The sequence below is a fragment of the Cornus florida genome, unplaced genomic scaffold, assembly GCF_030987335.1.
Source record: "Cornus florida cultivar Cherokee Brave unplaced genomic scaffold, ASM3098733v1 CherokeeBrave_3.0.0_Hap2_Chr10, whole genome shotgun sequence".
In the NCBI taxonomy this organism is placed as follows: domain Eukaryota; kingdom Viridiplantae; phylum Streptophyta; class Magnoliopsida; order Cornales; family Cornaceae; genus Cornus; species Cornus florida.
This window is the reverse complement of record NW_026775580.1, coordinates 9147160-9173384: the sequence shown is the minus strand read 5'-3', so window position 1 is coordinate 9173384 and position 26225 is coordinate 9147160. Positions and strand designations below refer to the sequence as shown.

General features: G+C 38.5%; 1 protein-coding gene across 2 annotated transcripts; it reads right to left on the bottom strand.

Moving 5' to 3' along the window:
* Positions 1–912: 912 nt before the first annotated feature.
* LOC132279592 (monosaccharide-sensing protein 2-like) lies at positions 913–25501 on the bottom strand. 2 transcript variants are annotated; one of them, XM_059781614.1, is made up of 6 exons: positions 24819–25501; positions 24372–24588; positions 23417–23977; positions 7678–8624; positions 1694–1881; positions 913–1581 (listed from the first exon to the last, which is right to left on the bottom strand). In XM_059781614.1, the coding sequence occupies exons 2-6, from the start codon at positions 24448–24450 to the stop codon at positions 1137–1139; spliced, it is 2220 nt and encodes a 739-aa protein (XP_059637597.1). In that variant the 5' UTR covers positions 24451–24588; positions 24819–25501; the 3' UTR covers positions 913–1136. The 2 variants fall into 2 exon arrangements, with proteins under 2 accessions (XP_059637597.1, XP_059637596.1); XM_059781613.1 differs by having other exon boundaries at positions 24372–24491; positions 24819–25500.
* Positions 25502–26225: the final 724 nt, after the last annotated feature.

Here is a 26225-nt window from a genome sequence, read left to right as displayed (position 1 = left end):
ACTGAATTGAGCTACGATGCCCAAAAAATACGTTTTATGCTACGGTCTTGAAGTGCTAATTGAAAGTTAAGTGTAATGTAACTGTGAACTACTAATAAATATAAATATAAATAAAATAATAATAATAATAAAATTAACAGGTCAAATGGTCAAGTAGTTTTGAATTTGCTGAAACGTAATTTACAAGTTTCCGCATATTGTGACCGTTGTTGAGCATATGGCGGATGTAATAATAACTCCTCTCTTCATTCATTCTGAAAAAGGATTATTTTGTTGGATTATGAATGTATTTATGTGTAGTAGTGTTTTGTGATCTATAAATTACTCTTACATATACTTGAACTGGTGGCATGCTATGAATTTGTAAACTATTGTAAAACCATATATATATATATATATTGTTTGATAAACTGAAGATTTTTTTGAAAGTTGAAAACTTCCCGATAAATAAATAAATAAAAATTACTGAAAATTTTAAGCATTGAATTTTAAGTGCCGAAAATTCCACTTATATCTTGAGGCGAATGGTAAAAAAATAGAATGACATGTTTATCTCCCTCTCCTTCTCTTCCTCTCCAAAAATTCCCGGAGAAACAGATAGATCCAGCTCCCAAGGAGAAAAAGGAATGGACCGTTGCTGATTTCAAACATGATGCATCCAATGACAATGCCATGTCTAACATTTATAATGCTTTCACTGACAGATGAATTTGACAAGAATCTCATCTTGTAAGATGGCTAAAGAAATTTGGGAGAAACTTAAAGTGACTAGGATTGATATGCTAGTCCATTCATACAATAAAATGCAGTTTTTTTTTTTTTTTTTTTTTTTTTTTTCTGTTGGTGTGCTTGATGCTGAATAAATGCTTCCCTGCAAATTTTCATTTGCGAAGGCTTTCTGAATCATAAAACTAACATGAAACCTGAGATCTGCACTCATCAATTAAATGGAATGTACTAATTCAAACTTTGCCATATCATTAAACAGATGGCTGAAAATTTTTTCAAGTTGTAAAATATGACATGCTCTCTATGCATGCAATCACGATGCACAAAAGCTCCTCAGAGGGAAGATGAATGTAATCTTTAACTGCTAAAATCATGGAAGAACTGGTGTATTTCTAATCTCCCAAAAATTACTCATTCTTGGCAGCAACAGCCTGCCTTGCACCAACAGCAAAGAACTCTATAATAACTTCAAGCGGCATGGCCTTGGTTTCGGGAACCTTCAAGAAGACAAAGACCCAAGAGATGACACACACAACAGCATAAATGCCAAAGATACCGGCTAGGCCAATTGAACTTAGCAACACAGGCAACGTGTAGGTAACAATGATGTCTCCAATCCAGTAAACTAGGGCACAGATGGCAATGCAGAGGCCACGAACCCGAGTAGGGAATATCTCTGAGCAGAGGATATTCGGAATTGGTCCATAGCCCATGACAAAGACGCAGAAGTACACCACCACACAGATGGTTGAGATTATTGCATGAACAACTGTGCTAAGGGTTAAGAAATTGGCAATGATTAGGATAACAAGTGACACTATCAAGACAGGAATCGTTGTGAGCAGCAGCGTCCTGCAACAAGGGATGTGTAATAAAAAATGTAAACCAAAAATTAAAAATAACAAAAGTGTACCTCATTAAGGAATTAGAAGTGGAAAAAAGACAAAGAAAGAGAAGAAATTACCTCCTGCCAGAGACATCCATAAGCCTCATGGCAACAGCTATACAAGGAAGCATCAAAAGGGTTGTGAATGCACTAATAAGGAAAGACGCAGACTCTGTACCAAGGCCGAGATTGGTTAGAAGAACTTCAACGCCCGCCTCCTCGAGAATTTGAGGAGTGTAGTACAAAACCCCATTTATGCCAGAAAACTGCACCCACATTAAGGAAACACACAAGATGTAAGAAAGCAGAAACACAACCAAGGATGAAGCTTATGCATTCAATAATTAATAAACTCCAAACCGAACTTCTTTCCAATTATTTCTGTGAAATTCATTATTTTATGAAGTTGTCTGGCACAAATATACAAATGGATAAATTCAGTAGCAGTAGTAAAAGATTTCGAAACACTGAAATAATAGCCAGTTGACAGAAACTTTAGACGTTAGGATCAGCATCTGGTGGGTTCAGCAAAGGAGCTCATATCCAAAAGTCAATCACAAGAAATGGATTATCTATTAATGTAATATTAAAATTCTAGATTACTTGCATAGCATTCACCAGTCCAGCTGCCTTGTATAGCTCTCACCAACCCTAACCCTCCCCTATAAATAAGCCTCTATTGTACAGTTTGTAAGCGTGTTAATGATATACAGAGGCTTAGGCTTTTCTCCTCTTCTTTAATACTATTTGTTCTTTTAACATGGTATCAAAGTCACCACCATTTATTATTTTGTGACTCTCCATTGTGGTTATCTTTTTCACCACTGCAGACTAGCGCCATCGTGACTATCATTGCAGCCAGTCACTTCCATCGAATCTTTGCCACTAGTTTATTCTCCTTTATATCTTCTAGCTTGAGGTCATTTACTGCTTACTATGGACAAAACTGAGGTTGCTCAACCAATGCATACCAGTTAGTCTCACACTCCTACTGTTCATACTGCTAATGGATCACACATGAATGTCAGTCACATAGGGCATATTTCTACTTCTACATTATCACTTCCTTATGGTATTCCTACCTTACTCTCAATCATATCTATTGGTCAATTGTGTGAACTCGTTCTAGATATGCACTTTTCTGCTACTGGTTGTTTTGTGCAGGAGCGGATGAGACACATCCTTGGGACAGGCCGTAAGGCTGGAAGATTGTTTGAGCTCACCTCACTCCATGCTACATCTGGTCCCACTTAACCTTTTCAGTCTGCTACATCCATCTCATTCAACTCTTCTCTTTCTTTGTGGCATTCTCGCCTGGGTCGTGCTTCGATTACCCGACTTTTCCTTAATTTCTGAGGGTTGGTTAGGATCTATTAGTGATAAGTGTTAATTGCTTACCATGTCAACTTGCTAAACAACATGCTTTACCTTTCAATAAAAGTGAGTCTGTTTCATTTACACCTTTTGGTTTAATTCATTGGGTCCTTCACCAACTCCCACCATGAGTGGTTTAAAGTATTTTGTTCTCTTTAGTAATGATTATTCCCGCTTTAGTTGGATATATTTCATGTCTGCAAGATCTGGGTTTCCACAACTTTATGTTACTTTTGCCAATACGATTAAAACTCAGTTTTCAAAAACCATTAGAATTCTCCGTACTGGCAATGACATGAAATATCGAGAAATGGATCTTCAAAAACCCTGTGCACGATTATGTTATTTTCTTGGGTATGGAAATTTGACATAAAAGGGTATCTTTGTTGGGACCCTCTTTCCAATTGCCTCAGGATAGCTCGCCATGTCTTCTGGGAACACATAATTGTCTCTTCTTTACCCCATTTCATCTCTCTGCTGCCCCAGTCTTCCATTCTTTACCGACCCTTATATTGGGTTGTTTCCTAGTGACTCGATTGCAAGTACTTCCGGTGAGTTTTTTTCTGACAGCCCCTCGGCCTGTCCTCCGAAATCTGCTCCGCCTACAAGTCCTATCACAGACCGAGTCTTCATCTTCTCTTAACAATTCTGAGTCTCCCACTTCTTATGTGGATCCGTTCCACATGGGTGAGAGAACCTTCTATCCGTATTCGAGATTTCCATTGGTTCTTTGCATGACCTTCAAATTTATTGTGAGGCTCAGTCTAGCCCTATGTGGTAACAAGCTATGACTGAAGAACTACAGGCTTTGGAGAAGACTCATACTTGAGATATGGTTAATCTATCAGCCCTATGTGGTAACAAGCTATGACTGAAGAACTACAGGCTTTGGAGAAGACTCATACTTGAGATATGGTTAATCTATCTCCAGGCAAGATGACTATAGGGTATAAATGGGTATACAAGATCAAAACTTGTTCTGATGGGTCTATAGGCTCGTCTTGTTGCCAAAGGGTTTACACAAGAGTATGGTATTGATTTTTTTTTTTTTATTTTTTTTATAAAGAAAGGTATATTAGAAAGCATTCAAAAGGGAAATGCATCCCGAAAGCTATACAAGGGCCGAAGCCAAAGAGAGGGTCCTTGGGACCCAAAGAACCCAAAAAATCCACCATTTCATCTAAAGATATACAATTTCTTCCCTTCACCCAATTAAAAAGAAAACTAATAATTGAAAATTTCAGCGCCCCAATGGAAGATTCCTCCCCATCAAAAGATCTTCTATTCCGCTCCTTCCAAATGGATCACCAAACACAAAGGGGTGTCCCCTCCAAAAATCACGGGCGTGGGCCCCCACACTGTAGCCTCTCCAATCGTTAATCAAATCCCTCGAAGACCGAGGCATAACCCAATGGACGGCGAACAAACCAAAGATAAGATTCCAGCAGTCATGAGCCACGGGAAAATGCAAAAGAAGGTGATCCACGTACTTTCCATCATTTTTACACACACAACACCAGTTTGACTGTGATCTGTCTTCTCTTTCTCAGATTATCCAAGGTCAAAATTTTGCCCCAAACCACAGTCTAAACAAAAAAGGCCACTTTAAGAGGAGCCTTCGAGCGCCAAACCGTCTTCCATGGGAAATTGGAACCATGAAACCCAGAAAGGCAGAGGAACAAAGAACATACCTCAAACCTCCCCTAAGGAGAAGGCACCCAAAATAAGGAATTAGAGCCTTTACCATCGACCTCCTCTTTATACAAAAGATCCAGTAGACCAGAAACATCGTCCAGTTCCCAATCCTGAAAGGAGCGTTGAAATCGCACGCCCCACGTAAGCCTAACGCTATCAAGCCAATAACAGTCTGCTACTATAGCATGTCTATTAACAACTATCCTAAAAAATCTTGGGAACAAACAAGACAACAGGCAATCTCGACACCAAGGATCCTCCCAGAACCGGACATACCTACCCTCCCTAGCTCTGAATCTAATGTGCTTAGAGAACTCATCCAAGCCCTTCCGAATGTATTTCCACATCCCCACGCCACCAGCATATCTGATCGGCCCAGAGGACCATCCCCTTCTTTCCTCCCCAAAGCGGCACGAAATAACCCTCCTTCATAACCGATGCATTTCGCTACCGAATCTCCACAACCACGTACTAAGAAGCGCCCTGTTGAAGGGGACCAACCTCCTAAAACCAAGACCACCCAATTGAAGAGGCTACAAACTTGCTCCCACCGGATAAGATGATACTTAAACTCCTCCCCCCGACCGCCCCAGAGGACATTCCGTTGGAGACTCTTGTGTCTTTCAACAATAGAGAAAGGAATCTAAAAGAGAGAAAGAAAATATGTTGGAAGATTCGACAACGTACCCTTCACAAGAGTAACCTTCCAACCCTTATAAATATACTGCTGCTTCTACCCAAGCCAATCTTATCTCAAAACGCTCACTAGATCCCAACCTCCCACCCTCCTCAACAAAGCACTCAAAGGCAAACCCAGATAGGAAATAAGGAAGGAACTCATCCCACACCCTAGAATCGCAGTAAGAGAAGCCACCTCCTGAACCTCCCTCACAGGGACAAGCACACACTTTCCCACATTAACTTTCAAACTTGATATTGCTTGAAAACAGACCAGAACACATCTCAAATATCTCAATTGGGACACATCTGCATCACAGATTACCAAGGTATCATCTGCAAACAGCAAATGGGAGATATCCGTCCGCTGAACAGACTCTGGACCCATCCTGAATCGCCTCGTAAAATGGTATTGATTATAAGGAGACATTTGCTCTTGTTACTTGTCTTACCACTATACGAAGTTTACTAGCAATTGCTGTTGTCCGTAAAATAGGAGCTATTTCAGATGGACGTCAAAAATGCATTTCTCAATGTTGATCTACAAGAGAAGGTTTACATGCAGCCTTCCCCTGGCTTTCCTCATTCTCCACAACAACTTTGTAAACTCCATTGTGCTTTGTATGGTCTCAAACAAGCACCTCGAGCTTGTTTTGCTAAGTTCAATACTACTATTGGTCATTATGGCTTTACTTCGAGCTTTCATGACTCAGCTCTTTTCATTTTTAATTCTAACGAAGGGATTTGTCTTCTACTACTTTATGTGAAAGACGTGATTATCACATGAGATGATTTCTACGGAATCTTAGATCTTAAGTAGTTTCTTAGCCAGCACTTTGAGATGAAAGATCTTGGCTCTCTCAGTTATTTTCTGGGTCTTTTAGTCTCCTTTGCTCCTAATGGTTACTATCTCTCTCAGGCTAAGTATGTTACTGATCTCTTATCTCGCGCTAGCTTGACTGATAGCAAGATTGCATCTACTCCTCTTGAACCTAATCTACTACTTACTCCCTTAGACGGTACACCACTTCATGGAAGAGCAAACAGTTTCTGCTAGATCTAGTAATGAGGCTGAATTCCGAGCGCTTGTCCACACCACATCTGAGCTTCTTTGGTTACGTTGGTTGTTAGAGGACATGGGTGTTACAAATTCTTTTGTAACCACTACAAATTATTTTGCAACCACTCTTTATTGTGACGTGCCATCCGGATTGCTTATAATGATGTTTTCATGAGCGCACTAAACACATTGAGCTTGATTGTCATTTTGTGCTTCATCATCTGCTTCAGAGTACTCTTTGACTAGTTTCTGTCAACTCTGCTGCTTAGACTGCTGATATCTTCACCAAAACACATCCACCTGGATGTTTTCATGACTTAGTTTCCAAATTCAGGTCGGTATCTGCTCTTCCACCTTGAGTTTGAGTGGGGATGTTAATGTAATATTAATACTCTGGTTTACTTGTATAGCAGTTGCCAACCTAGATTACTTGTATAGCACTCACCAACCTAGATAATTTGTATAACACTCACCGACCCAGTTGTTTTGTATAGCTCTCACCAATCCAGATTACTTGTATAGCACTCACCAACCCAGTTTCCTTGTATAGCTCTCACCAACCCCTAACCCTCTCCTATAAATAACCCTCTATTGTACAGTTTGTTTGTGTTAATGATATACAAAGGCTTAGCCTTCTATCCTCTCCTTTAATACTATTTCTTATTTTAACAATATCCATAAAACCTTCAGATTGCTTGCTGCAAGCTGAACTATTAATTAGACTTCACTTATCAACAGCCTTCTAGCCCAGTGGTATGTTGTACACGTCCGACGAGGCCTCCAATTTGAGTAGGGAGTTCAGTCAACAGTTTTAATGGTGGTGAGGTGTTAGAGGTAGATTAGATGTTCATATATATTTATATATATATATCTAACAAAAGAACAATAAAGGAAAAGAAAAACTAAGTCACTCATAGTTACCTGAAGGGATTAACTGGGGAAATGGTAAATATCCAATAAGGTCAATAAATAAATGAGATGTCAGGATGAGTATGGGAAGCGTCTCAAGAACGTGTGATTTAAAACTAGAATTTATTTAACATATCAAGAAATTGTAATCAACTAAAATCTAAAGACACAAACTAAGATCATGCAAAGACAAGATAAAGAAGAGATCTCCAAAAGGAAAAGGAAGAAAACTAAACCAACCCACATGCATGGATTGGAATAGGTCAAACTGATTCGCCTACTTTCATTTTTATTTGAAATTTCAAACATAGAGCAAGAGAAGTTATTGAAAGAAAGGATATCCTACCTGCTGAAGTAATTGAATTCCAACCCCAACAAATAATGCACGCTTGACTCCTGGTTCAAGAAGAGCAGCCCAAATTGGACCTTTTGAAGCAGTCTCAGATGGGTGAACCATTGCCGGTCCAACTGGATGCTGATCCATAAGTTCCTTGGAATAAAGAGCAGGTTGGCTTACCAGAGCAGCAGCCTGGATAAACTCACCTTCCTCGGGAGCATCACCACCAGGAAGAGAAACAAGAGACCCACGCCTGGAACCAGGGACTCCCTCATGCAAGTAAATCCTTTTAAATCCTCCTTCCTTCTTTCCATCTTCACCTTCCCTCTCAGACCACTTCCATGCCAACTGCCAACCACCACCGATGCCTGTACTACTAACTGCTTCTCCAGCATTCCCTTGCGTGAGACTGCTATGGCGTCGCATGCTTAGAACGCTGCCATGGGAAGGAGGAGGGACCATGTCCTTTTCCATGCTTGTTGTTTGACGTGATATTAATGGGCTATGCAAATTGTCATCAGAGTCTGCCCCGCCAGTGTCTGATGCATAACCCTCACCTTCCCTCTGCAGGCTCTCTTCATCCCACTGTTCATTTTTAACATGAGGCTCTGCTGTACTGAACATGCTGCCAAAATTGGGAAATAGCATGCTTCGCATACTTCCTGTCTCCGGGAGTTTTTCATGGACACTGCCAAAAAGAGTCACAAGAGGATCCATAAGAGGCACGCTCTGGTTTACCATGCTTCCATGTCTGGAGACAAGGCCAAGACTGCTCTGTCCAGTGACAGGTTTGGCAATCCAGGAGAGACCCTCTTCTGGCCCATACAATTTGATGTGGTCTTTCTCAGCAGTTAGTTCCTGATCACCAGTAAGTTCGTCGGCTTGGCCTATTATGTACTCTTCTATAGATGTTTCACCGCCAACTGCAAGACCTTCAACCAGCAAGGCCATCTCACCTATGGATCAAGTAAGCACCCACACAAGCAACATGATAAATTGGTCATAGTTTTAGTCAAAATGAAGAACGTAGGAAAAATTAGAAAGGAAAAAAAAAAAAAATTCAAAGAAATCTCTTCAGGAAAGGGTAAGATTAATTTCATATACATTACTAAACTGTGTGAAATCATGGGCAGTTTGAACAATAGTAATTTGAATTTTTTTCCCCTTTAGTTACAAAAATGATAAAATCCAAAATGCTTCGTACTACGACTCAGCCTAAACCAAAAAAAGTAAAGAAATGGAGAAGGTATGAGAGCCTTTGAAAACCAGGTCCAGTAATTACACCCAAAATATATATATATATATATCAAAATTATAATATGATTGTAAGAAAAGAGATGAAGGCAAACATTATAAGCAAGAAACAGAAAAGAAACTAAGCAACAGGAATAGACTTCTTCTGGCTCACTATCGAGTAAACATCTTCAACTTATGATGATTTACAGGAAACATGTTTATATATCAATGTTTCTGGCAGAGAAATAGAAAAACACGGTTACAAAACTCAGGGAGGTCAACTAAATTTTCACAAGATAGTGGTTTTCACAGGCTCAAACTTAGATTAAAAAATTAGAACTATACCCAAAAATAAATATAATAATAATAATAATAGAATTAGATGTCTTATTGGATTAACATGATTTTTATTCGATGTCAGTGCAAATATCAATGGAGAGTGGGCCAGAGATGGGGAGGATAGAAGTGGAAGAGTGAGTGAGGAGAATGAAGGAAAGACTAAAAGTAATTTCACTCATAAATTTTCCACAAAGATCGAAGACACCGGCGGAATCAGATTGTTTATCACAGATGTAAATACATGGTAAAATCTTGCAATGAAAACTTAGCCAATCATGGGATGAATAAAGCAAACTCAAGAAGTTCAGTGCTGGACAAATAAACGTTCATTTCTCACACTTTCATTTGGTGCCGACACTTTCATGGAGAAACAAATTCTCCACGCGAATCAATTGTAATTTTTTCTCGGTTTAAACTAATTTAATTGAATTGAATCCAAATTCAAAAACGAAGGAACAACTATCATTTTTAGATTATATTTTTCTTGTTTTTCTAAATCTCCATGTCATCTGTTTGTTATTCAACATTGAATAAAAAGTAAGACGAATAATCATGAATCAATTTTGATGCAACTACATGAAATTAATCAACAGGTTATTATGTGGAAGTGGAAGAGCGGATTCATTAATCAACAAGATAATTTATGGTTCTTCTCAGGACAACCTAATATCCAGTTTTTCACCTCAAAAAAGCAATCTCCATGCAATAAATCAGAAAAATAGTGAGAAAAAAAGAAAAGAGGAAAAAGACATATTTACACATTTAATTTCATAGAATTCAATTTATATATTTCATACAAATATAATTAGAATGCAGCCTATCAAATTGCTATTTAGAAGGACAAAATTAATTCATCAGAATTCAAATAATAAAAATAATGAATTAGAAGAATATGAGGGCAGGCTGTGGCGCAATGGAAAGGTTGCTCCATTGTAACCCGAAGGTCACGGGTTTGAAACCGGAAACAGTCTTTCCATGCGGAAGTAAGGCTGATCCTCTCCAGACCCTGCAATGGCGGGAGCCTCATGCACTGGGCTAGCCCTTTTTTCCCTTATTTGAATATATTTATTCCAAAACATAATGCATTAAGAATCTCTTTTATCATGAATCATAACATGTATGCGTTGTGCCCTAATATGAATCAAGATAAAACTGCATGATCATGAATCAAAAAGTGATTTTACCTTTTTGCCTTTTCATGTATCTTCAAATTCTGGATCTGCCCTTGGATGTAGGTACCACCACTAAAAAAATGACTAAACTAACTTTTGAAAATAAAACAAAAGTAACGGACTCCAATTTTGTTATGAAATTACCTCACTTTTAATCCTAACAATCCTCAACTAATTATGATGCTTCTAACAAAACCTTGCTCCTTTCTTTTTCCTTTTCCGAAGTAAATTTCTACTTCGCAAAAAGAGCAAGATAAGTGGGGAAAGAAAAAGGGAATTAGGGTTGCTTGGATACTTGCTTAGGTAGAGAGAAATGGATAGAAAAAAGATTTATGTATATCTTTCTCTTTGTCTTTTGTTTTGGATAGAGATTTAGAGAATAAAGAAAGAGAGCAATGGCTTGAGTGGTAGAGATGAGTTTGTGAGAAAAAGTGAAATTCAAGGGCTTAAAATGGTTAAGCTTGCAGTCAGTTCTGCCAATTTTGAAGGTGACATGTTTGCAGTTATAAATAGTTGAGAGAGAGAATTTATGAAAACGTACCTTATTGAGTAAGTAATATAATAATACAATGGTGTTTATATAGGAGAAGTTACAGGAGTAGGTGAGTGGAGAACAAGTAAACCCTATACATGGTAATGCTATGTATGGTAATGAGGGGTAGGTGAAGGCGGCTACAGAATACAGAACATACTAGTAAAATCCTATACATGGTAATGCTTTATATGGTAATGAGGGGTAGGTGAAGGCGGCTACAGAATACAAAACATACTAGTAAGTATACAATGTAATCTAATTGTATACATGTGACAACTCATACAATACTGTACAACACTCTCCCTCAAGCTGGAGAGTAAATGTCAATAACTCCTAACTCCCAGCTTGCTACATATGGAATTAATAAAGTTCTTGGGAAGCGCCTTAGTGAAAATGTCTGCCAGAAGGAACAAAAGGTGTAACAATCTCATTCAAGTCAACTTTAGATCGAATGAAATGACAATCTACTTCAATGTGTTTAATCCTCTCATGGTAGATTGGATTGCTAGCAATATGAATAGCTGCCCGATTGTCACAATGGAGAGGAATTGGGTATTGGACTGAAATCCCAAGTTCCTGTAAAAGAGTCTTCAACCTAGTAAGTTCACAGGTAGTGTGCGCCACAATACGCTGCTTCAGCACTGGAACGAGCCATGACTGACTGTTTCTTACTCCTCTAAGTTACCAGATTTCCTCCTATGAAGGTGCAGTAACCTGTGATGGACCGTCAATGAGAAGGAGAATCGGGCCAATCTGCATCTGTGTATCCCTCATCCGAAAATGTCCATAAGATTGATAAAGCATACCACATCCTGGAGCACCCATGAGGTACTTCAAGATGCATACAACGGCCTTCATGTGGGGTACCCGAGGACTAGTCATGAACTGGCTCGCAACACTGACTGCATAAGAAATGTCTGGACGAGTGATTGTGAGGTAAATAAGTTTACCAACAAGTCTTCGATACATTTCTGGATCATCGAGAAGGGTCAACATCATCCACCATAAGTTTTACATTAGTCTCCATGGGTGTAGCAAGATATCCAGTATCTTGTAAGAGGTCAAGAGTATACTTCCGCTGAGAGAGACTAATACCTTACTTCGACCGAGCCACCTCAATTCCTAGAAAATATCGAAGTTTGCCCAAATCCTTAGTAAGGAAGTTAGAACTCAAGTGATGAATTAAAACTTGTATTCCATCTCTGTCAGTGCCGGTGATAACAATATCATCTACATATACCACAAGAATCACAATACCATGGTTCGTTTTCTTGAAAAAGAGAGAGTGATCAGCCTGGCTTGAGCCATATAGACTGTCTCAGTAAGGTCACCGTGCAGAAAGACATTTTTAACATCAAGTTGATGAAGTGGCTAGTCTAGATTAGCTACAAGAGAGATTATCACACGAACCGAATTCAGTTTGGCCACAGGAGAGAACGTCTCAGTATAATCAAGGCCACAAGTCTGAGTGTAGCCTTTAGCAACAAGTCGAGCTTTGAGACAGTCAACAGTACCACCAAGCTTCCGTTTAACAGTGAAAACCCAACGACAACCAAGAACCTGAGTATCAGCAGGCTTAGGAACAAGGTCCCAAGTATGATTCAATTTTAAAGCGTTTATTTCTTCTTCCATGGCTTTCCTCCACCTTGGATGAGAAAGTGCCTCCATGTAGGACTTAGGAAGAGCAATAGAGGATAACGACAAAGAAAAAGCTTGAAAGGAAGAGGATAATTTATTATATGATACAAAATTAGAGATAGGGTGATTGGTATAAGACCTTTTACCTTTCCGAACAACAATAGGTGATCAAGATTAGAGTCAAGAGACGGAAGAATCTCCAGGCGTTGAAGCGACTAGTGGAAGTGGCAAGGCTGGGTTTACTACATTAGTTGTTGGAACATGATTAACTACTCTTTTCCGGCGACAAGCATAGACACGAAGAGCTGGTGGGATGTCAAAATCAAAAATTGGAGTTGGAAGAATAGACTCTTGAAGAACAAAGTCCTCTAAACGACTGTCTTCTTGGGAATAATAAAGGACATCCTCAAAGAAAGTTACATCCGCGCACACAAATTGTTTACGAATAGTTGAACTATAACATTTATATCCCTTTTGAGTGCGAGAATAACCTAAGAAAATACATTTGTGGGCACGAGGATCAAGTTTGTCTCGTCCCGGACTTAAATTATGAGCAAAGCAGACACACCCAAACACTTTTGGAGGAATGGAAAAATGGTCTTTATCAGACAACATCATTGGGAAGGGTGATTTTCCTTGAAGGACCCTAGAAGGCATGCGGTTTACAAGATAAGCAGCAACTAGAACTGCATCTGCTCAAAAATGTTTTGTAACATACATTTGAATTATTAAAGCACGAGCTATAGTTAGGATTGGTCCGTTCTTCTGTTCAACAATTCCATTTTGTTGAGGAATATCAACACAAGATGTTTGATGGATAATGCCCCTCAACTCAAAAAATTTTTGAAAAATATTAACTTTATATTCAATGGCATTGTCAGTTCTAAGAACAAGTAATTTTGCATCAGATTGATTTTGAATTTCAGCATAAAAGGATTGAAAAACAGAGAACACTTAGATCTATCTTTAAGAATATAAACCCAAGTTAAACGTGAATAATCATCAATAAAAATAGGCGATTTCAAGATTGAAAGAATCTGTATATTGCCGTACTTTGAATGGTTTACAATGCTTTAGTTAAATAGGAAATACAAGGGGCTAAAAAAAGGAAACTACAGGCTGTATCAGCAAACTACAGGCTGTACACTAACAGAATTTCCTAATCTAAGTCATTGACTATCTATATTTACACGCCTATCATATCCCCTAAAATCTGGTCTTATTAAAACCGAATATCTATTTTTCAACACTCCCCCTCAAGTTGGCTTGTAGATGTCTTCCATAGCTAGCTTGCTTCTTAAAACTTCAAACTGTCTCTTGTGTAGTCCTTTGGTAAGGATGTCTGCAGCTTGTTTAGTAGTAGAGACATAAGGAATGCAAATCATACCACAGTCAAGCTTTTCCTTGATAAAGTGTTTATCAACTTCCACATGTTTGGTTCTGTCGTGGAGGACTGGATTATGAGCAATTGAAATGGCAGCCTTGTTGTCACAGTAGACTCTCATTGGAGGAGAAACAGTAACCTTCAAATCTTCAAGGAGTCTTTTTAACCACATAGCTTCGCAAATCCCATGGGCGAGTGCTCTGAACTCGGCTTCTGCACTACTCCTCACTATTACATTTTGTTTCTTGCTTCACCACGTGACTAAGTTTCCTCCAACGAAGGTGCAATATCCTGAGGTAGATTGTCTATCAACTATACTGCCTGCCCAATCAGCATCTGTGTACACCTCCACTTGCAAATGACCTTGTTTCTTGAACATAAGTCATTTACCTGGTGAGCCCTTTAAGTACCTCAGAATCCTGTACGCCGCTTCAAAGTGTTCCTGTCCAGGAGAGTGCATGAACTGACTGCAAATGCTATATCTGGGCGTATATGAGATAAGTAAATTAGTCTTCCCATCAATCTCTGATATCTTTCACGATCAACCATATTCTCGGGTTCGGCAGCTTAACTTCAGGTTGACTTCAATTGGAGTGTCAGCAGCTTTACACCCGCGTAGTCCTGTCTCATTAAGCAAATCAAGTACATATTTTCGTTGATTCACGAAAATTCCTTCTCTTGACTTGGCAAATTCCATTCCAAGGAAGTATTTTAATGCTCCCAGATCTTTGATTTCAAAATCTTTAGCAAGTTTCTTCTTCGGTCTGGTCAACTCTTCAATGTCATCACCTGTCAAAATTATATCATCCACATACACAATTAAAACGGCAATTTTCCCTTCCTCACCGTGTTTGTAGAATATGGTATGGTCTGCCTGACTCTGATGATACCCATGACTCTTCACAGCCTTTCCAAAGCGTTCAAACCACGCTCTTGGAGACTGTTTCAAACCGTACAGGGATTTTTTGAGTTTACAGACTTTGCTCTGACCATGTTTTCCTTCGAACCCAGGTGGCAAGCTCATAAACACTTCTTCTTCCAAGTCTCCATTTAAAAAGGCATTTTTTATGTCCAACTGATGTAATAGCCAGTTAGAATTGACTGCCAACGACAATAAGACTCGGATAGAATTAATTTTTGCTACAGGAGCAAATGTCTCTTGGTAATCAATGCCGTACGTTTGCGTAAAACCTTTCGCCACAAGTCTTACCTTGTACCTTTCCACACTACCATCAGCTTTACACTTAATAGTGAAAACCCATTTACACCCAACAGTTTTCTTTCCTTTGGGCAAGTCAACTATCTCCCACGTTCCACTCCTTTTAAGAGCATTCATCTCCTCTAACACTGCTGATTTCCAATTCGGATCATCTAGTGCTTCCTGAATGTTTCTTGGAACAAACAAGTGAGAAATATTTAATTAAAGGCTCTATGTTTATGGGAAAGTTTATCATAAGACAAGTATTTGGCAATGGGATGCTGGGTACAGGTTCAGATTCCTTTTCTAACAGCTATATGGACATCAAGGTCTACAGGAACTTGGCTAGGTGACTCTGTACGATTAGAAATAGTAAGGACAATTGTAGACAAGTTAGGATTTAGAGTACCTTGAGTGTTCAAGGAGGTATTGCTCGGGACCTCTGATTGGCCTTGCTCAAGTACAATAGTAGGCTCTCTACTCTTTTGATGAGTCTTTTTCCTGTTATAAACCAGAAGCTCAGGATTCGGTTTTTTTGGAACCGTTGGTAGGATTTCTCCCCCTGTTGGAGCTACAGTAAGGCTCGGCAGATTAGGACTAGGAGGCCCCGGATTTCTCGATTCTAGAACATCATTTCCCTGTTTAAAAAGATCACTGTTCGGAGTAATAGAGTGTGAGACAATAGTTTTAGGTAAGGGAATATTAGTAGAAATCTCCCAAAAATTTTCTTCACTCTCTTTCTCCCCCTGAAGAAAAGTTCTCTAAAAATAAGGATGATTTTCTAGAAAAAAGACATCCATACTGATAAACATTTTTTTTGTTTTTGGATTGAAGCATTTGTACCCCTTTTTATTCAGGGCATACCCAACAAATACACATTTTTCAGCCCGAGGATCCAATTTAGACCGAAGTCTACTCGGTAAATGGACAAAGACAGTGTACCTAAATACTTTCAAAGGCAGGTTAGAATAAATTCGAGTTTCAGGAAAAGATTTTTTAAGGCTTTCAAGGGGTGTAAAATAGTTAAGAACACGAGTAGGCATCCTGTTAATCAAATATGTTGCTGTTAAAACGGCTTCACCCCACAAATACTTAGGAACATTCACTTAAAACATGACGGCACGAGAAACTTCAAGTAAATGTTTATTCTTTCTTTCAGCATTCCGTTTTGTTGGGGTGTGTCAACACAAGTGGATTGGTGAAAATTTCCTTTTTCTGTTAAAAAAACTTCCTAAAACTTCATTTAAGTATTCGGTGCCGTTATCAGTATGAAGAATGAAAATTTTTGTTTGAAATTGATTTTCAATCATCATATAAAAATCCTTGAATAATTTTTCAACCTCAGATTTTTCATTCATTAAATACACCAAACACAAACGTGTATGATCATCAATAAAAGTCACAAACCATTTTTTTCCAAAAAGAGTTGTGATCCTAGAAGGGCCCCAAACATCGCTATGGATTAAATAAAATGGTTTTGATGTTTGGTAAGGTTTGGGAGAATACGTAGTACGATGACTCTTTGATAAAAAACAATTCTCACAACAAAAAGATGAACAATCCAATCCTTTAAACAAAGTAGGAAATAATTTTTTAAGATAAGGGAAACTAGGATGCCCTAGTCTAAAATGACATAGCATTATTTGTTCTCTAACAGGGATAGAACAAAAACTACTCAAACCTTGAGCCTTTTTATTACTTGAAATATCATCTTCAAATAGTAGAGACCATCTATCATCTTAGCACTGCCAATCGTCTTCCCCAAGCTCTGGTCCTGAAATTCACAATAGGATTCAAAAGAGATAACACGACAATTAGAGTCTTTGAACAATTTACTAACTGATAAAAGGTTACAAGCAAGCTTAGGGACATGAAGGACAGACTTAAGATCAATATTTTTTGAAAGTTTTACCAAACCTTTGCCTACAATAGGAGAATAAGAACCATCGCTATTCTGATTTTTTCAGAGCCAAAATAGGGTGAATAAGTTTGAAATAAATGAGAAAAACTTGTCATATGGTCAGAAGCCCCTGAATCAATGATCCATGGGGTAACACTGGAATTTGAACGATAAGATAAGGCCTTCGGGTTGTTACCTATTTGAGCAAGAGAAGCATTAGGAGTACCAGACGAGGAATTGAATTTCAGCAATTTTAGAAGATGATCCATCTGTTCTTTGCTGAAAGGAAGTGCCTCGGCTTCATGAGCTAATGGGGCTCGGTTGAATCTGCCTTCCTGCTTACTCTTCCAATTCGCTGGTTTACCATGAATTTTCCAGCAGGTTTCACGGGTATGATGAGGCTTGTTGCAGTGGTCACACCAAAGACGGGGCTTTTCATTATGTTTCTTGCCAATATTCGCTTCAGATGCGACCAGGGCAGAGGTCTCAACAGCACCATTTGACAACTTTTTTCCAAGCATGACCAGCCTACGACTTTCCTCTCTTCGAACCTCAGAGAAGACTTCACCGATTAAAGGCAGGGGTTGTCGTCCAATTATTCTGCCTCTCACTTCATCAAACTCGACTTGAAGATGCGGTTGTCTCCCACCTTCTTTTTGTAATGGTTGCAATCTTCAGGCGATTTCCACTCATAATCGCTGAACAAATCAAGGTCCTGCCACAAACGTTTTAGAGAGTTAAAATATTTTGTAACACTGTTATCTCCTTGACAGATCTCTCCGAGTTCCAGCGTTAGTTCATAAACTTGAGACTGATTTCCCAGGTTTGAATACATCTGGTTGACATTGTCCCAGAGTTCTTTTGCTGTGTGGTAACACATATAATTAGAACTGATGTCCTCCTCCGTAGAATTCACCAACCAGGTCTTCACCATCAAATTCTCTGCATCCGAGGTCGAGTAGGATGGATCTTCAGGTTTCGGTTCCTTCTTTTCTCTTGTTAGGTAGCTGATTTTGCCTCTGCCTCGGATGTACATCCGCACGGACTGAGACCACTGAAGGAAGTTTTCACCGTTTAGCCGATTTGTGGTAATCTGGATCGAGTATGTCTGAGAGTTTTGGACTTGGGACTCAAAGATCTTGGTCTTGGACTCAGGTACGTCATCAGACATGGTGATTAGGGTTGTTTGGAAGAGAGAGAAAAAAAGAGATGGCTAAGGGTTTTTTTTCCAAAAGAATCGGCAAGATGCTCTGATACCAAATAGGCGATTTCAAGATTGAAAAGAATCTGTATATTGCCGTACTTTGAATGGTTTACAATGCTTTAGTTAAATAGGAAATACAAGGGGCTAAAAAAAGGAAACTACAGGCTGACTATAGGCTGTAACAGCAAACTACAAGCTGTAACTACAGGCTGTACACTAACAGAAGCTACAAGCTGTACACTAACAGAATTTCCTAATCTTAGTCATTGACTATCTATATTTACACCCCTACCATATCCCCTAAAATCTAGTCTTATTAAAACCGAGTATCTCTTTTTCAACAATAAATGACACAAAATAACGAGCACCAAATAAACCAAAAGGTTTTATACTCTTATTATCAAAATGAGACTTAAAAGTAACCCGACGATGTTTACTAAGTTCGCAAGTAGCATAATTAAACTTAGAAAAATCATCTAAAGAAGAGACCAAGACTCGAAGACTATTTGAAGATAGATGTTCAAGGCTGCGATGCCATTGATAAGATGAAGAGGAGGTGGAATGTAGAGCTGTCGGAGCAAGAGTCGACTAGAAGTAGTAAAGACCATCCTTCTCAAATCCCCCACTAATCGTCTTCTTTGTCTTAAGATCCTAAAAGACACAACGGGGAAGGAGAAAAAATAACTGAGCAATTTAAATCTGATATGATTTTGCGAACTAACAATAAATTGAATGAAAATTGAGGGCTATATAAAACTGATGAAAAAGTGAGACCCAAAGTGCGCAGGGTACCAATTTGTTGGTCCCATATTTGAATTAGGGTTTGCCCTTTTAAATGTCAAAAAGCTATCAAAGGTCCAATTCTCATAACTTAAAGTGTTTCTGGTATACTCGGTGCATTATAGAGGCTTACAGGGGTAGCATTGTCATTTTACATTCATGAGATATCACTTGAGATAGCTTGAGGAAGCTACATTGTGTTGACAATGCTCATTACAGGCAAATGAAGGTTTACAGGACTGGTTTAGAAGGTGATATTTGGCTACAGAAGGATTCAGGGGCAAAGGGGTCATTTTACTCATGTATCATATCATTTTACACTTTCCTGGGATACTGCATTGTATTGCATTGCTCAGAAATTCAATTTGATCAAGTGTTCACAACTGCAGCTACAGAATTCTGTATATATTGACAAGTGTCCCTTCCAGGGGTAATTTGGTCATTGTAGATGTTGATCATCTGTGTGACACGAGTCCTGTGGTCCTAGTGTGAGAAAATGAGGCTTGTTATGCATTGCTTAGTGATTAAGCATGATATATATTGTTAATATTCTCATACACACAAGCTGTCATTTGCATGTGCACTAGAGGATAAAGGAGTGAGTTGTACAAGGGGTATTGTGGTCCTTTTGCTGAAGGAATGTCAGAATATTCCTTAGCCAATCATTGGCAGATGGTTCCATGTGTATTTCCTCATTAGGGTAGGAATTTGAGCTCAAGGTTCACTATATATATCCTGTTATAGCATTGTGCCTCTTCAAGCCTTGTGTGAGCACCCTTGCGAGCATCCTTGTGACCTATATTGTGAACATACTCAAGACACCAAAACAATGACCATTTCCTGAGTTCTAAGACCTAGTTGTGAGCTGAATTCACCTCAGAAATGTGTATTGAGTGTATTAGTACTGGATGATGATGAAAATGCTTAGTCGCAGCTGTTTTCTGGTGCAAGAAGGCCTAGTTTGAGTAGTTTAATTTTGTTCCAGCCATTTCCAGAGGTGCACAAGGTCTAAGGCAAGTTTGGTTCACCTTTTTACATCTGTAGGGTGCTTGGTTGTGACTAATTTATTGCTTTAGTTTCATTTGATATCTCAAGACCTGTGTATATGCCTGTTTCACTGGTTTAGCTTGTTGATTTGAACTTATAATCATTATATCTTGTTGTGAGTTGCTCTATTATCATTTGAGCAAGTTTCTATAGTTGAATCAAGGTTGTTGAAGTTGATCTCTACACAGAAATATGGTCATATGAGATTTTGACCTAGCAAAACCCTAGTTCTTGAAACTTACCAAAAAAAATAAAATGAAATACCCTAGTTCTTGAAGCTTTCTGCTATATAAGGCTTGTTTGTGGACTGTAATTGTATATACATGCTACATTCATCTTGATTACCATCTGAGCATGTTTATGAAGATATAAGGTTGTGGAATTCATCTCTTGGTCTATGTTCATTCGAATTTTCAATTTTACCCTTAGACAATGAAGACTAGGTGCTGTTAGTTGCTACCTTGAGCTTTGTTTTTTCACTCCTTTCATTTGTATAAGCTAAGGTAGAGTTGTTATTCACATCTTTCATATATTTGGTGAGCTGTGAGAGCTCAGAGGGTCAAAGCAGGGATGCTTAGGACAGGGGGAGTGCTATTGAGCACCAAGTGGAGATAATGTGTGTAGAGGCTGTGAAAACTAGTGTTTCATTTTGTACAAGGGTGTGTGCAGAGAGTGAGACAACTGAGTGTGTAACAACTTGCATTCAACTAGTGGATTTGCATTAGCTGAGGCCAAGAACCAAGGTTTTTTATTCTTGTAAAACCAATGTGTACGTGTGGATGATTGTGTGTGCCTCAAACTGCATTATATCTTGGCTAAGTGTCAAAGAAAATTAGTACAAGAACCAATTCACCCCCCCCCCCCCCCCTCTTTCTCGATTCAATACAATTCCATGAGCAGGGTTACCTGTCATGTGGTTGGATGCCCCTGAATCTATGATCCAAGGTGCAAAAGATGAAGTATGAAGACAGGTATTACCTAAAGTAACAATAGTAGTCGTGGAGGAGGGGGCTAATTTGCACGCTCACGCTTTACCAAAGTATCATACTCAGCTTTGGAGAGAATTACTTGTTCATTCGATGGAGTAGGAGTAGTATCCCCCTAAACCGAAGCCCGATTAGCCCAAGCTGGCATGCCATGAAGAGCCTAACAAAAATCAATAGAGTGATTGTTTCGGCCACAATGAGTACGCTTCTTGCTGTCGCGACCCCCTTTGTCGTCACAAGTACCATGGCCTGGGTTGGAAGAACCTTTTCCCCCTCGTCCTCCACGAAAAGTATCATATTGCTTAGTAGGAACAATAAGAGCATAGTGGTTTTCCTTCTCAATCACAAGGACATAAATAGAAGCTCTTCGAACTCGAGCAAAAGTCTCACTGGTTGTCGGTATCTCCTTGCCGGACAAAATTTGCAAACTGGTCGGAGTAAGTTCGGGTTTAAGTCTAGATAAAAACTTCGCCACCTGAAACTCTTCATTGTGTTGTTTCTGTTTTTCTACGTCAGTAGTCAATGGTTGGTATTAGGAGATTAAAAATGTCCTGATACGTGAAATATTCTTCTCCGAAGAATACATGTCCCTGAGATTATCCCATATATCTTTGGCAGATTCTAGGAATGACACGTTATTGAAGATTTTCCCAAGTCATAATTTGAGCATCTTCTTTCTCCCAAGCCTCAATAATCTTTTCATCAGTGGTAGGTTCGGTTGATTGAAGATAGGACAGTTTTCCTCAAACTCGCAAGAATGCCTCTACGACTCAAGACCATTGAAGGTAGTTCAAGCCTTTCGATTTGGTGCTGGTGATTGACCTAAGAAGATGAGAGTCCTTCGTCCATAATGAGGGTTGCCAAACAAATAAGAGATAGTAGCAAGAAGGAGCCGAGATGAGAGAACCAATATCAAGCTGAGATGAATCCGAGAGAAATTGTTGAGGAGAGAGCCGAGGAGGGATCTGAAAGAGGTTGCCAACACGAGAACCGAGACCACCGAGGAGGAATCCAAGAGATGTTGCCAAGACGAGAACTGAGATCGCCAAGAAGAGATTGTCGAGATGGAATCAAGAACGGAGTCTGAATAAGACTGTAAAAAAAAATTCAAAAGGGATCGATTTCCGCCCTGATACCATGTTAAGAGAGAGAATATATGAAAAAGTATTTCTTATTGAGTGAATAATACAATAATACAATGGTGTTTATATAGGAAAAGCTACAGGAGTAGGTGAGTGGAGAACGAGTAAACCTTATACATGGTAATGCTAATGAGGGGTTGGTGAAGGCGGCTACAGAATACAGAACATATTAGTAAAACCATATACATAGTAATGCTATAATAGGTAATGAGGGGTAGGTGAAGGCGGCTACAGAATATAGAACATACTAGTAAACCTTAGTATACAATGTAATCTAATTGTACATGTGTGACAACTCATACAATACTGTACAACATAAATATATACACACACACACCAAATTAAACACTATTGAAAGGTTGAGCTTCTGAGCTACTAAGCTCTCCCAGAGCGAATCTTTCTCTAGATTTGGAGGAGGCCCCTTTGAAGAATTTGAAGAAAGAAAAGAGAGAAAAACAACCGATGCACGGATTATTCCCCTCTCCACAGCATATTGTAATTCAGCCAAGCTCATCAACTCCAAAGGAAGGCGGAATTTCTTGCAAACAAGCCTACTAATACTAAGTAATATAATGAATATTGAGTAGATAATGAATTTATTGCACAAGCGTACCAATACATTGCAAGTAATATGCTTTAAGTTTCAATCTTTTAAGTATTGTAAATAGTCTTCGATGCAGGGTTTCTAATCAGGGGAAGTTGTAGAATCACCCATGATGGCTATTTTAGTGTATCAGTTCAGGACACTCAAATTGTACCCCCCTAGCCCCCTAACACATAGCGCTAATAGTTTGGTTGTAGCAACTAGTAGTTTAATAGGTAGGTTGGTTGATTCGATGTTTAGTCGTGAGCCCGGATAAAAAAAATAAAAATAAAAATAAAAATTTGAGTGGCAGCAGTTGCCCCCACTGAACACTGTGTGGCTCTGCTGGTTATGCTAGGGTATTCTGGACTTCTTTTCTTTCTCGAGACAATGTGAATGATATCATGGAGAGGTAACTGGATCTTACTGGAAACAATGAATCATGAAAATTCCGTACTTTTCTCATTCAATTTAGAGTATCTAAACACCATTCAACATTGAGACAACACTCCGAAGCCGAATTCATGAAACTAATAAAATAACTAAGATGTTGGCTCAATGCATAAGAATGAGAAGTTTAAATACATAACATCAAAACACGAACCTGAAACATCTTCTCTGCCACGTAATCTCTGCAAAACTTGTTTTGCCTCAAGCATCCTCCCTTTACTCACAAGCCACCGTGGAGATTCAGGTAAATATAGCACCGTTAAGGCAAAATAAACAAGAGAGGGAATAGAAAGAACTCCAAGCATTAACCGCCAGCTTGGTGAGGCCATCAGAGACATTCCAAAAACCATGCAGTATGCTAAAAACATTCCACCAGAACCAGTGAACTGCGGAAGAGTATTTAACGATCCTCTTATATCAGAGGGTGCAGTCTCAGATATATAGACTGGGACAAGAGTGACTGCCAAACCAATCCCAAATCCATCTAATAGCCTTGCTAAAAGTAGGACGTAGATATTAGGTGACCACAACATTATCAAACCACTAACAAAATAGAATATCGACGACATTATAAGCATTGGACGCCGACCTAGCCAGTCTGATATGGGTCCGGAGCAAGTTGTGATTAGTGTGGCTCCAATGAGTGACATGGCCACAACAAGACCTTCGACACTAGTTCCTAAACTGAGTTCATCCACTATGTAAACCACAGCTCCTGCAAGTTAAGAAATATTTACCATTAAAAAAATAAAAAAAAGTTAAGAAATATTACAAGATAAAGTTACAAGTGTTCCTCTACTAAGTAATGAAACATTGAGAAACTATGAGTGTTCTTCGTGGAGACTGGAGGGAAAGAAAATTAAGAAATGGACAAGAAGGTATAGAAAAAATGTGCTATTGTAGTTAAACCCAAATAACAGATTCTACTACCACAAAAGTTTCACTACCAAATTCCAATGCACATAAACTACTTTACCAGTAATTCAGGTATCAAATCACCTCGTGCTAACTTGGAAATTTTAAATTCTACATCTGGCATTTCTTGGTTAGATTTAAACTAAGAGCACAATTAAGAAGATTATAAAGAAGCAGCATGAGTGAGTGTGTACCTGCAATAGTAGCATTATCCCAACCTTGCAAGAGGTTACCAATTGTAGCAACAATAGCCACTAGCGCCGCCTTGTTCATGTTCTTGATCAATGAAGTGAATTCCCAATCTTCTGACTAACCTGTACCAGATAAACCAGATCAGCAGCAGATCCAACACAAGCATTCTCACCCCCACAACTAACCCAGATCTGCTATACTCATCAGTAACCCAAATCACTGCATAAACATTGAATTATTAACGTTTGAATCATTCAATTTTAGTACCAAAAAAGTAATCCCCATGGTCACAGTAAAAAAAAAGCCAAAAAAAAAAATTGCCAAATTTAATGCCACTGTACCCACAAACTCAGCAACATAAAAAGCAACAACTAAAAAGAGACTATAACCATCACAAAGTCAAAACACCCAAAAAATTCAGGGATCCCTGAGAAAGAAAGATTTTGTACCTTTTTGAACCCAGAAAGGTCCTTCAAAAGAGGGAGGGAGAGAGAAGTGTAACCGTGACTCCTATAAGTGGAGCTGACTGAGACGGGTTTCCTTCTACTGAAGAGCTTAACATAAATAAATATCTGGAAAGAGGCAAGCTGGCTTTCTTAGATGGAATATTGAGTGTGCAGACAAAAAAATAGTAGACCCTTCAAAATTTTCCCAAGAAAGAGGTTAAAAAGAGAGCAGACCCACCAACCCTTCAACGCCTGTCAAACAGTCCCCCACCAATTTCAGTCCTCAATATTCTTTCCTCCTCTTCTGCCTCTCCAACTCGAAACAGTACTTTTGCTTTCTTTCAACCCCCAACAAATTCATAGGAAAAAACTTCAAATTTCTACCACCAAAGAATTCATAGGAAAAATCAAATAGAAGAATTTGCAGAAATTTCAAGAAACTAATTCAATTCAGCAAACAGCCTTCCAAGCAGACCTTTTTCATCGAGAACCATCATGGCTTTAAATCATCTATTTTTTTTGGTGTTTTGTTTGCTTTCATTTTCTGCTCTCTGCTCTATTATTATTGTTGTCACTGTCAGTACTTGATTCGCTTGATAAAACGGTCAGCCTCCTCTTTCAACTCCTCTCTGTCATTTTTTTCTTCTTTTCTTTTGCTTGTTACATTTGAATTCCTCAAAATCTTTTCCCCAGATAAGAGGAAAGGGAAAAGTGTACAGGTCATACTTACATTCTTGCCCTAAGTTACACAAATGTTTTAAACGGTGTCGTTTGATTATTTTTCTTTTTCTTTTTTTTTTTTTTGGGAATTTGTAGGAATGTACTTATATTTATTAATAAAATTTTGATTCACACAATCTGTAAAAGCATTTGTAACTTAAAAGTTACACAATCCTTCTAATAAATGTAAATGTGTTTTTACGTTCCGAGCGCGTTTCTGGTCTCACTAACTTAATTTTGCCATTTTTAACTTTTTATGCGTACGCTCTAATTCTTATAATTTGTCACTTTATTTTGTCGTTTTTACGATCCCGCTCTCAAATTCGTCTCGCTCATTTCGCTCCCGCTTTGTGTGACTTAGTTTGTAACTAATTGTGTAGGTGATTTTTGTCTATTATTAGGAATTTTAGGTTTTTATCGGATAACAAATAGTTTTGAATTTCAGAATTTATTCAAAATAACCACGCTTTGAGAAAGCGTTTTTGTTCACACTCTCACTTTGTATGATAAAAATTTTGCCATTTTGGCCACTTTCCCTTTAGTTTTCACTTTCACAGTATATGACTTAATTTTTTATTTTTTTATATATTTTTTGATTTTTTGTTTTTTTTAATTTATTTTTTAATAAATAAATCACACATGTGCCCAATAAACTCTTAAGTCTCAACCTTTTATTTAATTAGTCCTCAT

What these genes read in the sequence shown, in the direction of transcription:
- LOC132279592 (XM_059781614.1), bottom strand. Translation starts at nt 24,450, where the DNA reads ATGAACAAGGCGGCGCTAGTGGCTATTGTTGCTACAATTGGTAACCTC. An exon ending in TGGCAGAGAAGATGTTTCAG is followed by an intron (nt 8,625 to 23,416) that starts GTTCGTGTTTTG and finishes CTTGATCCATAG; the next exon opens with GTGAGATGGCCTTGCTGGTT. An exon ending in GAATTCAATTACTTCAGCAG is followed by an intron (nt 1,882 to 7,677) that starts GTAGGATATCCT and finishes ATGTGGGTGCAG; the next exon opens with TTTTCTGGCATAAATGGGGT.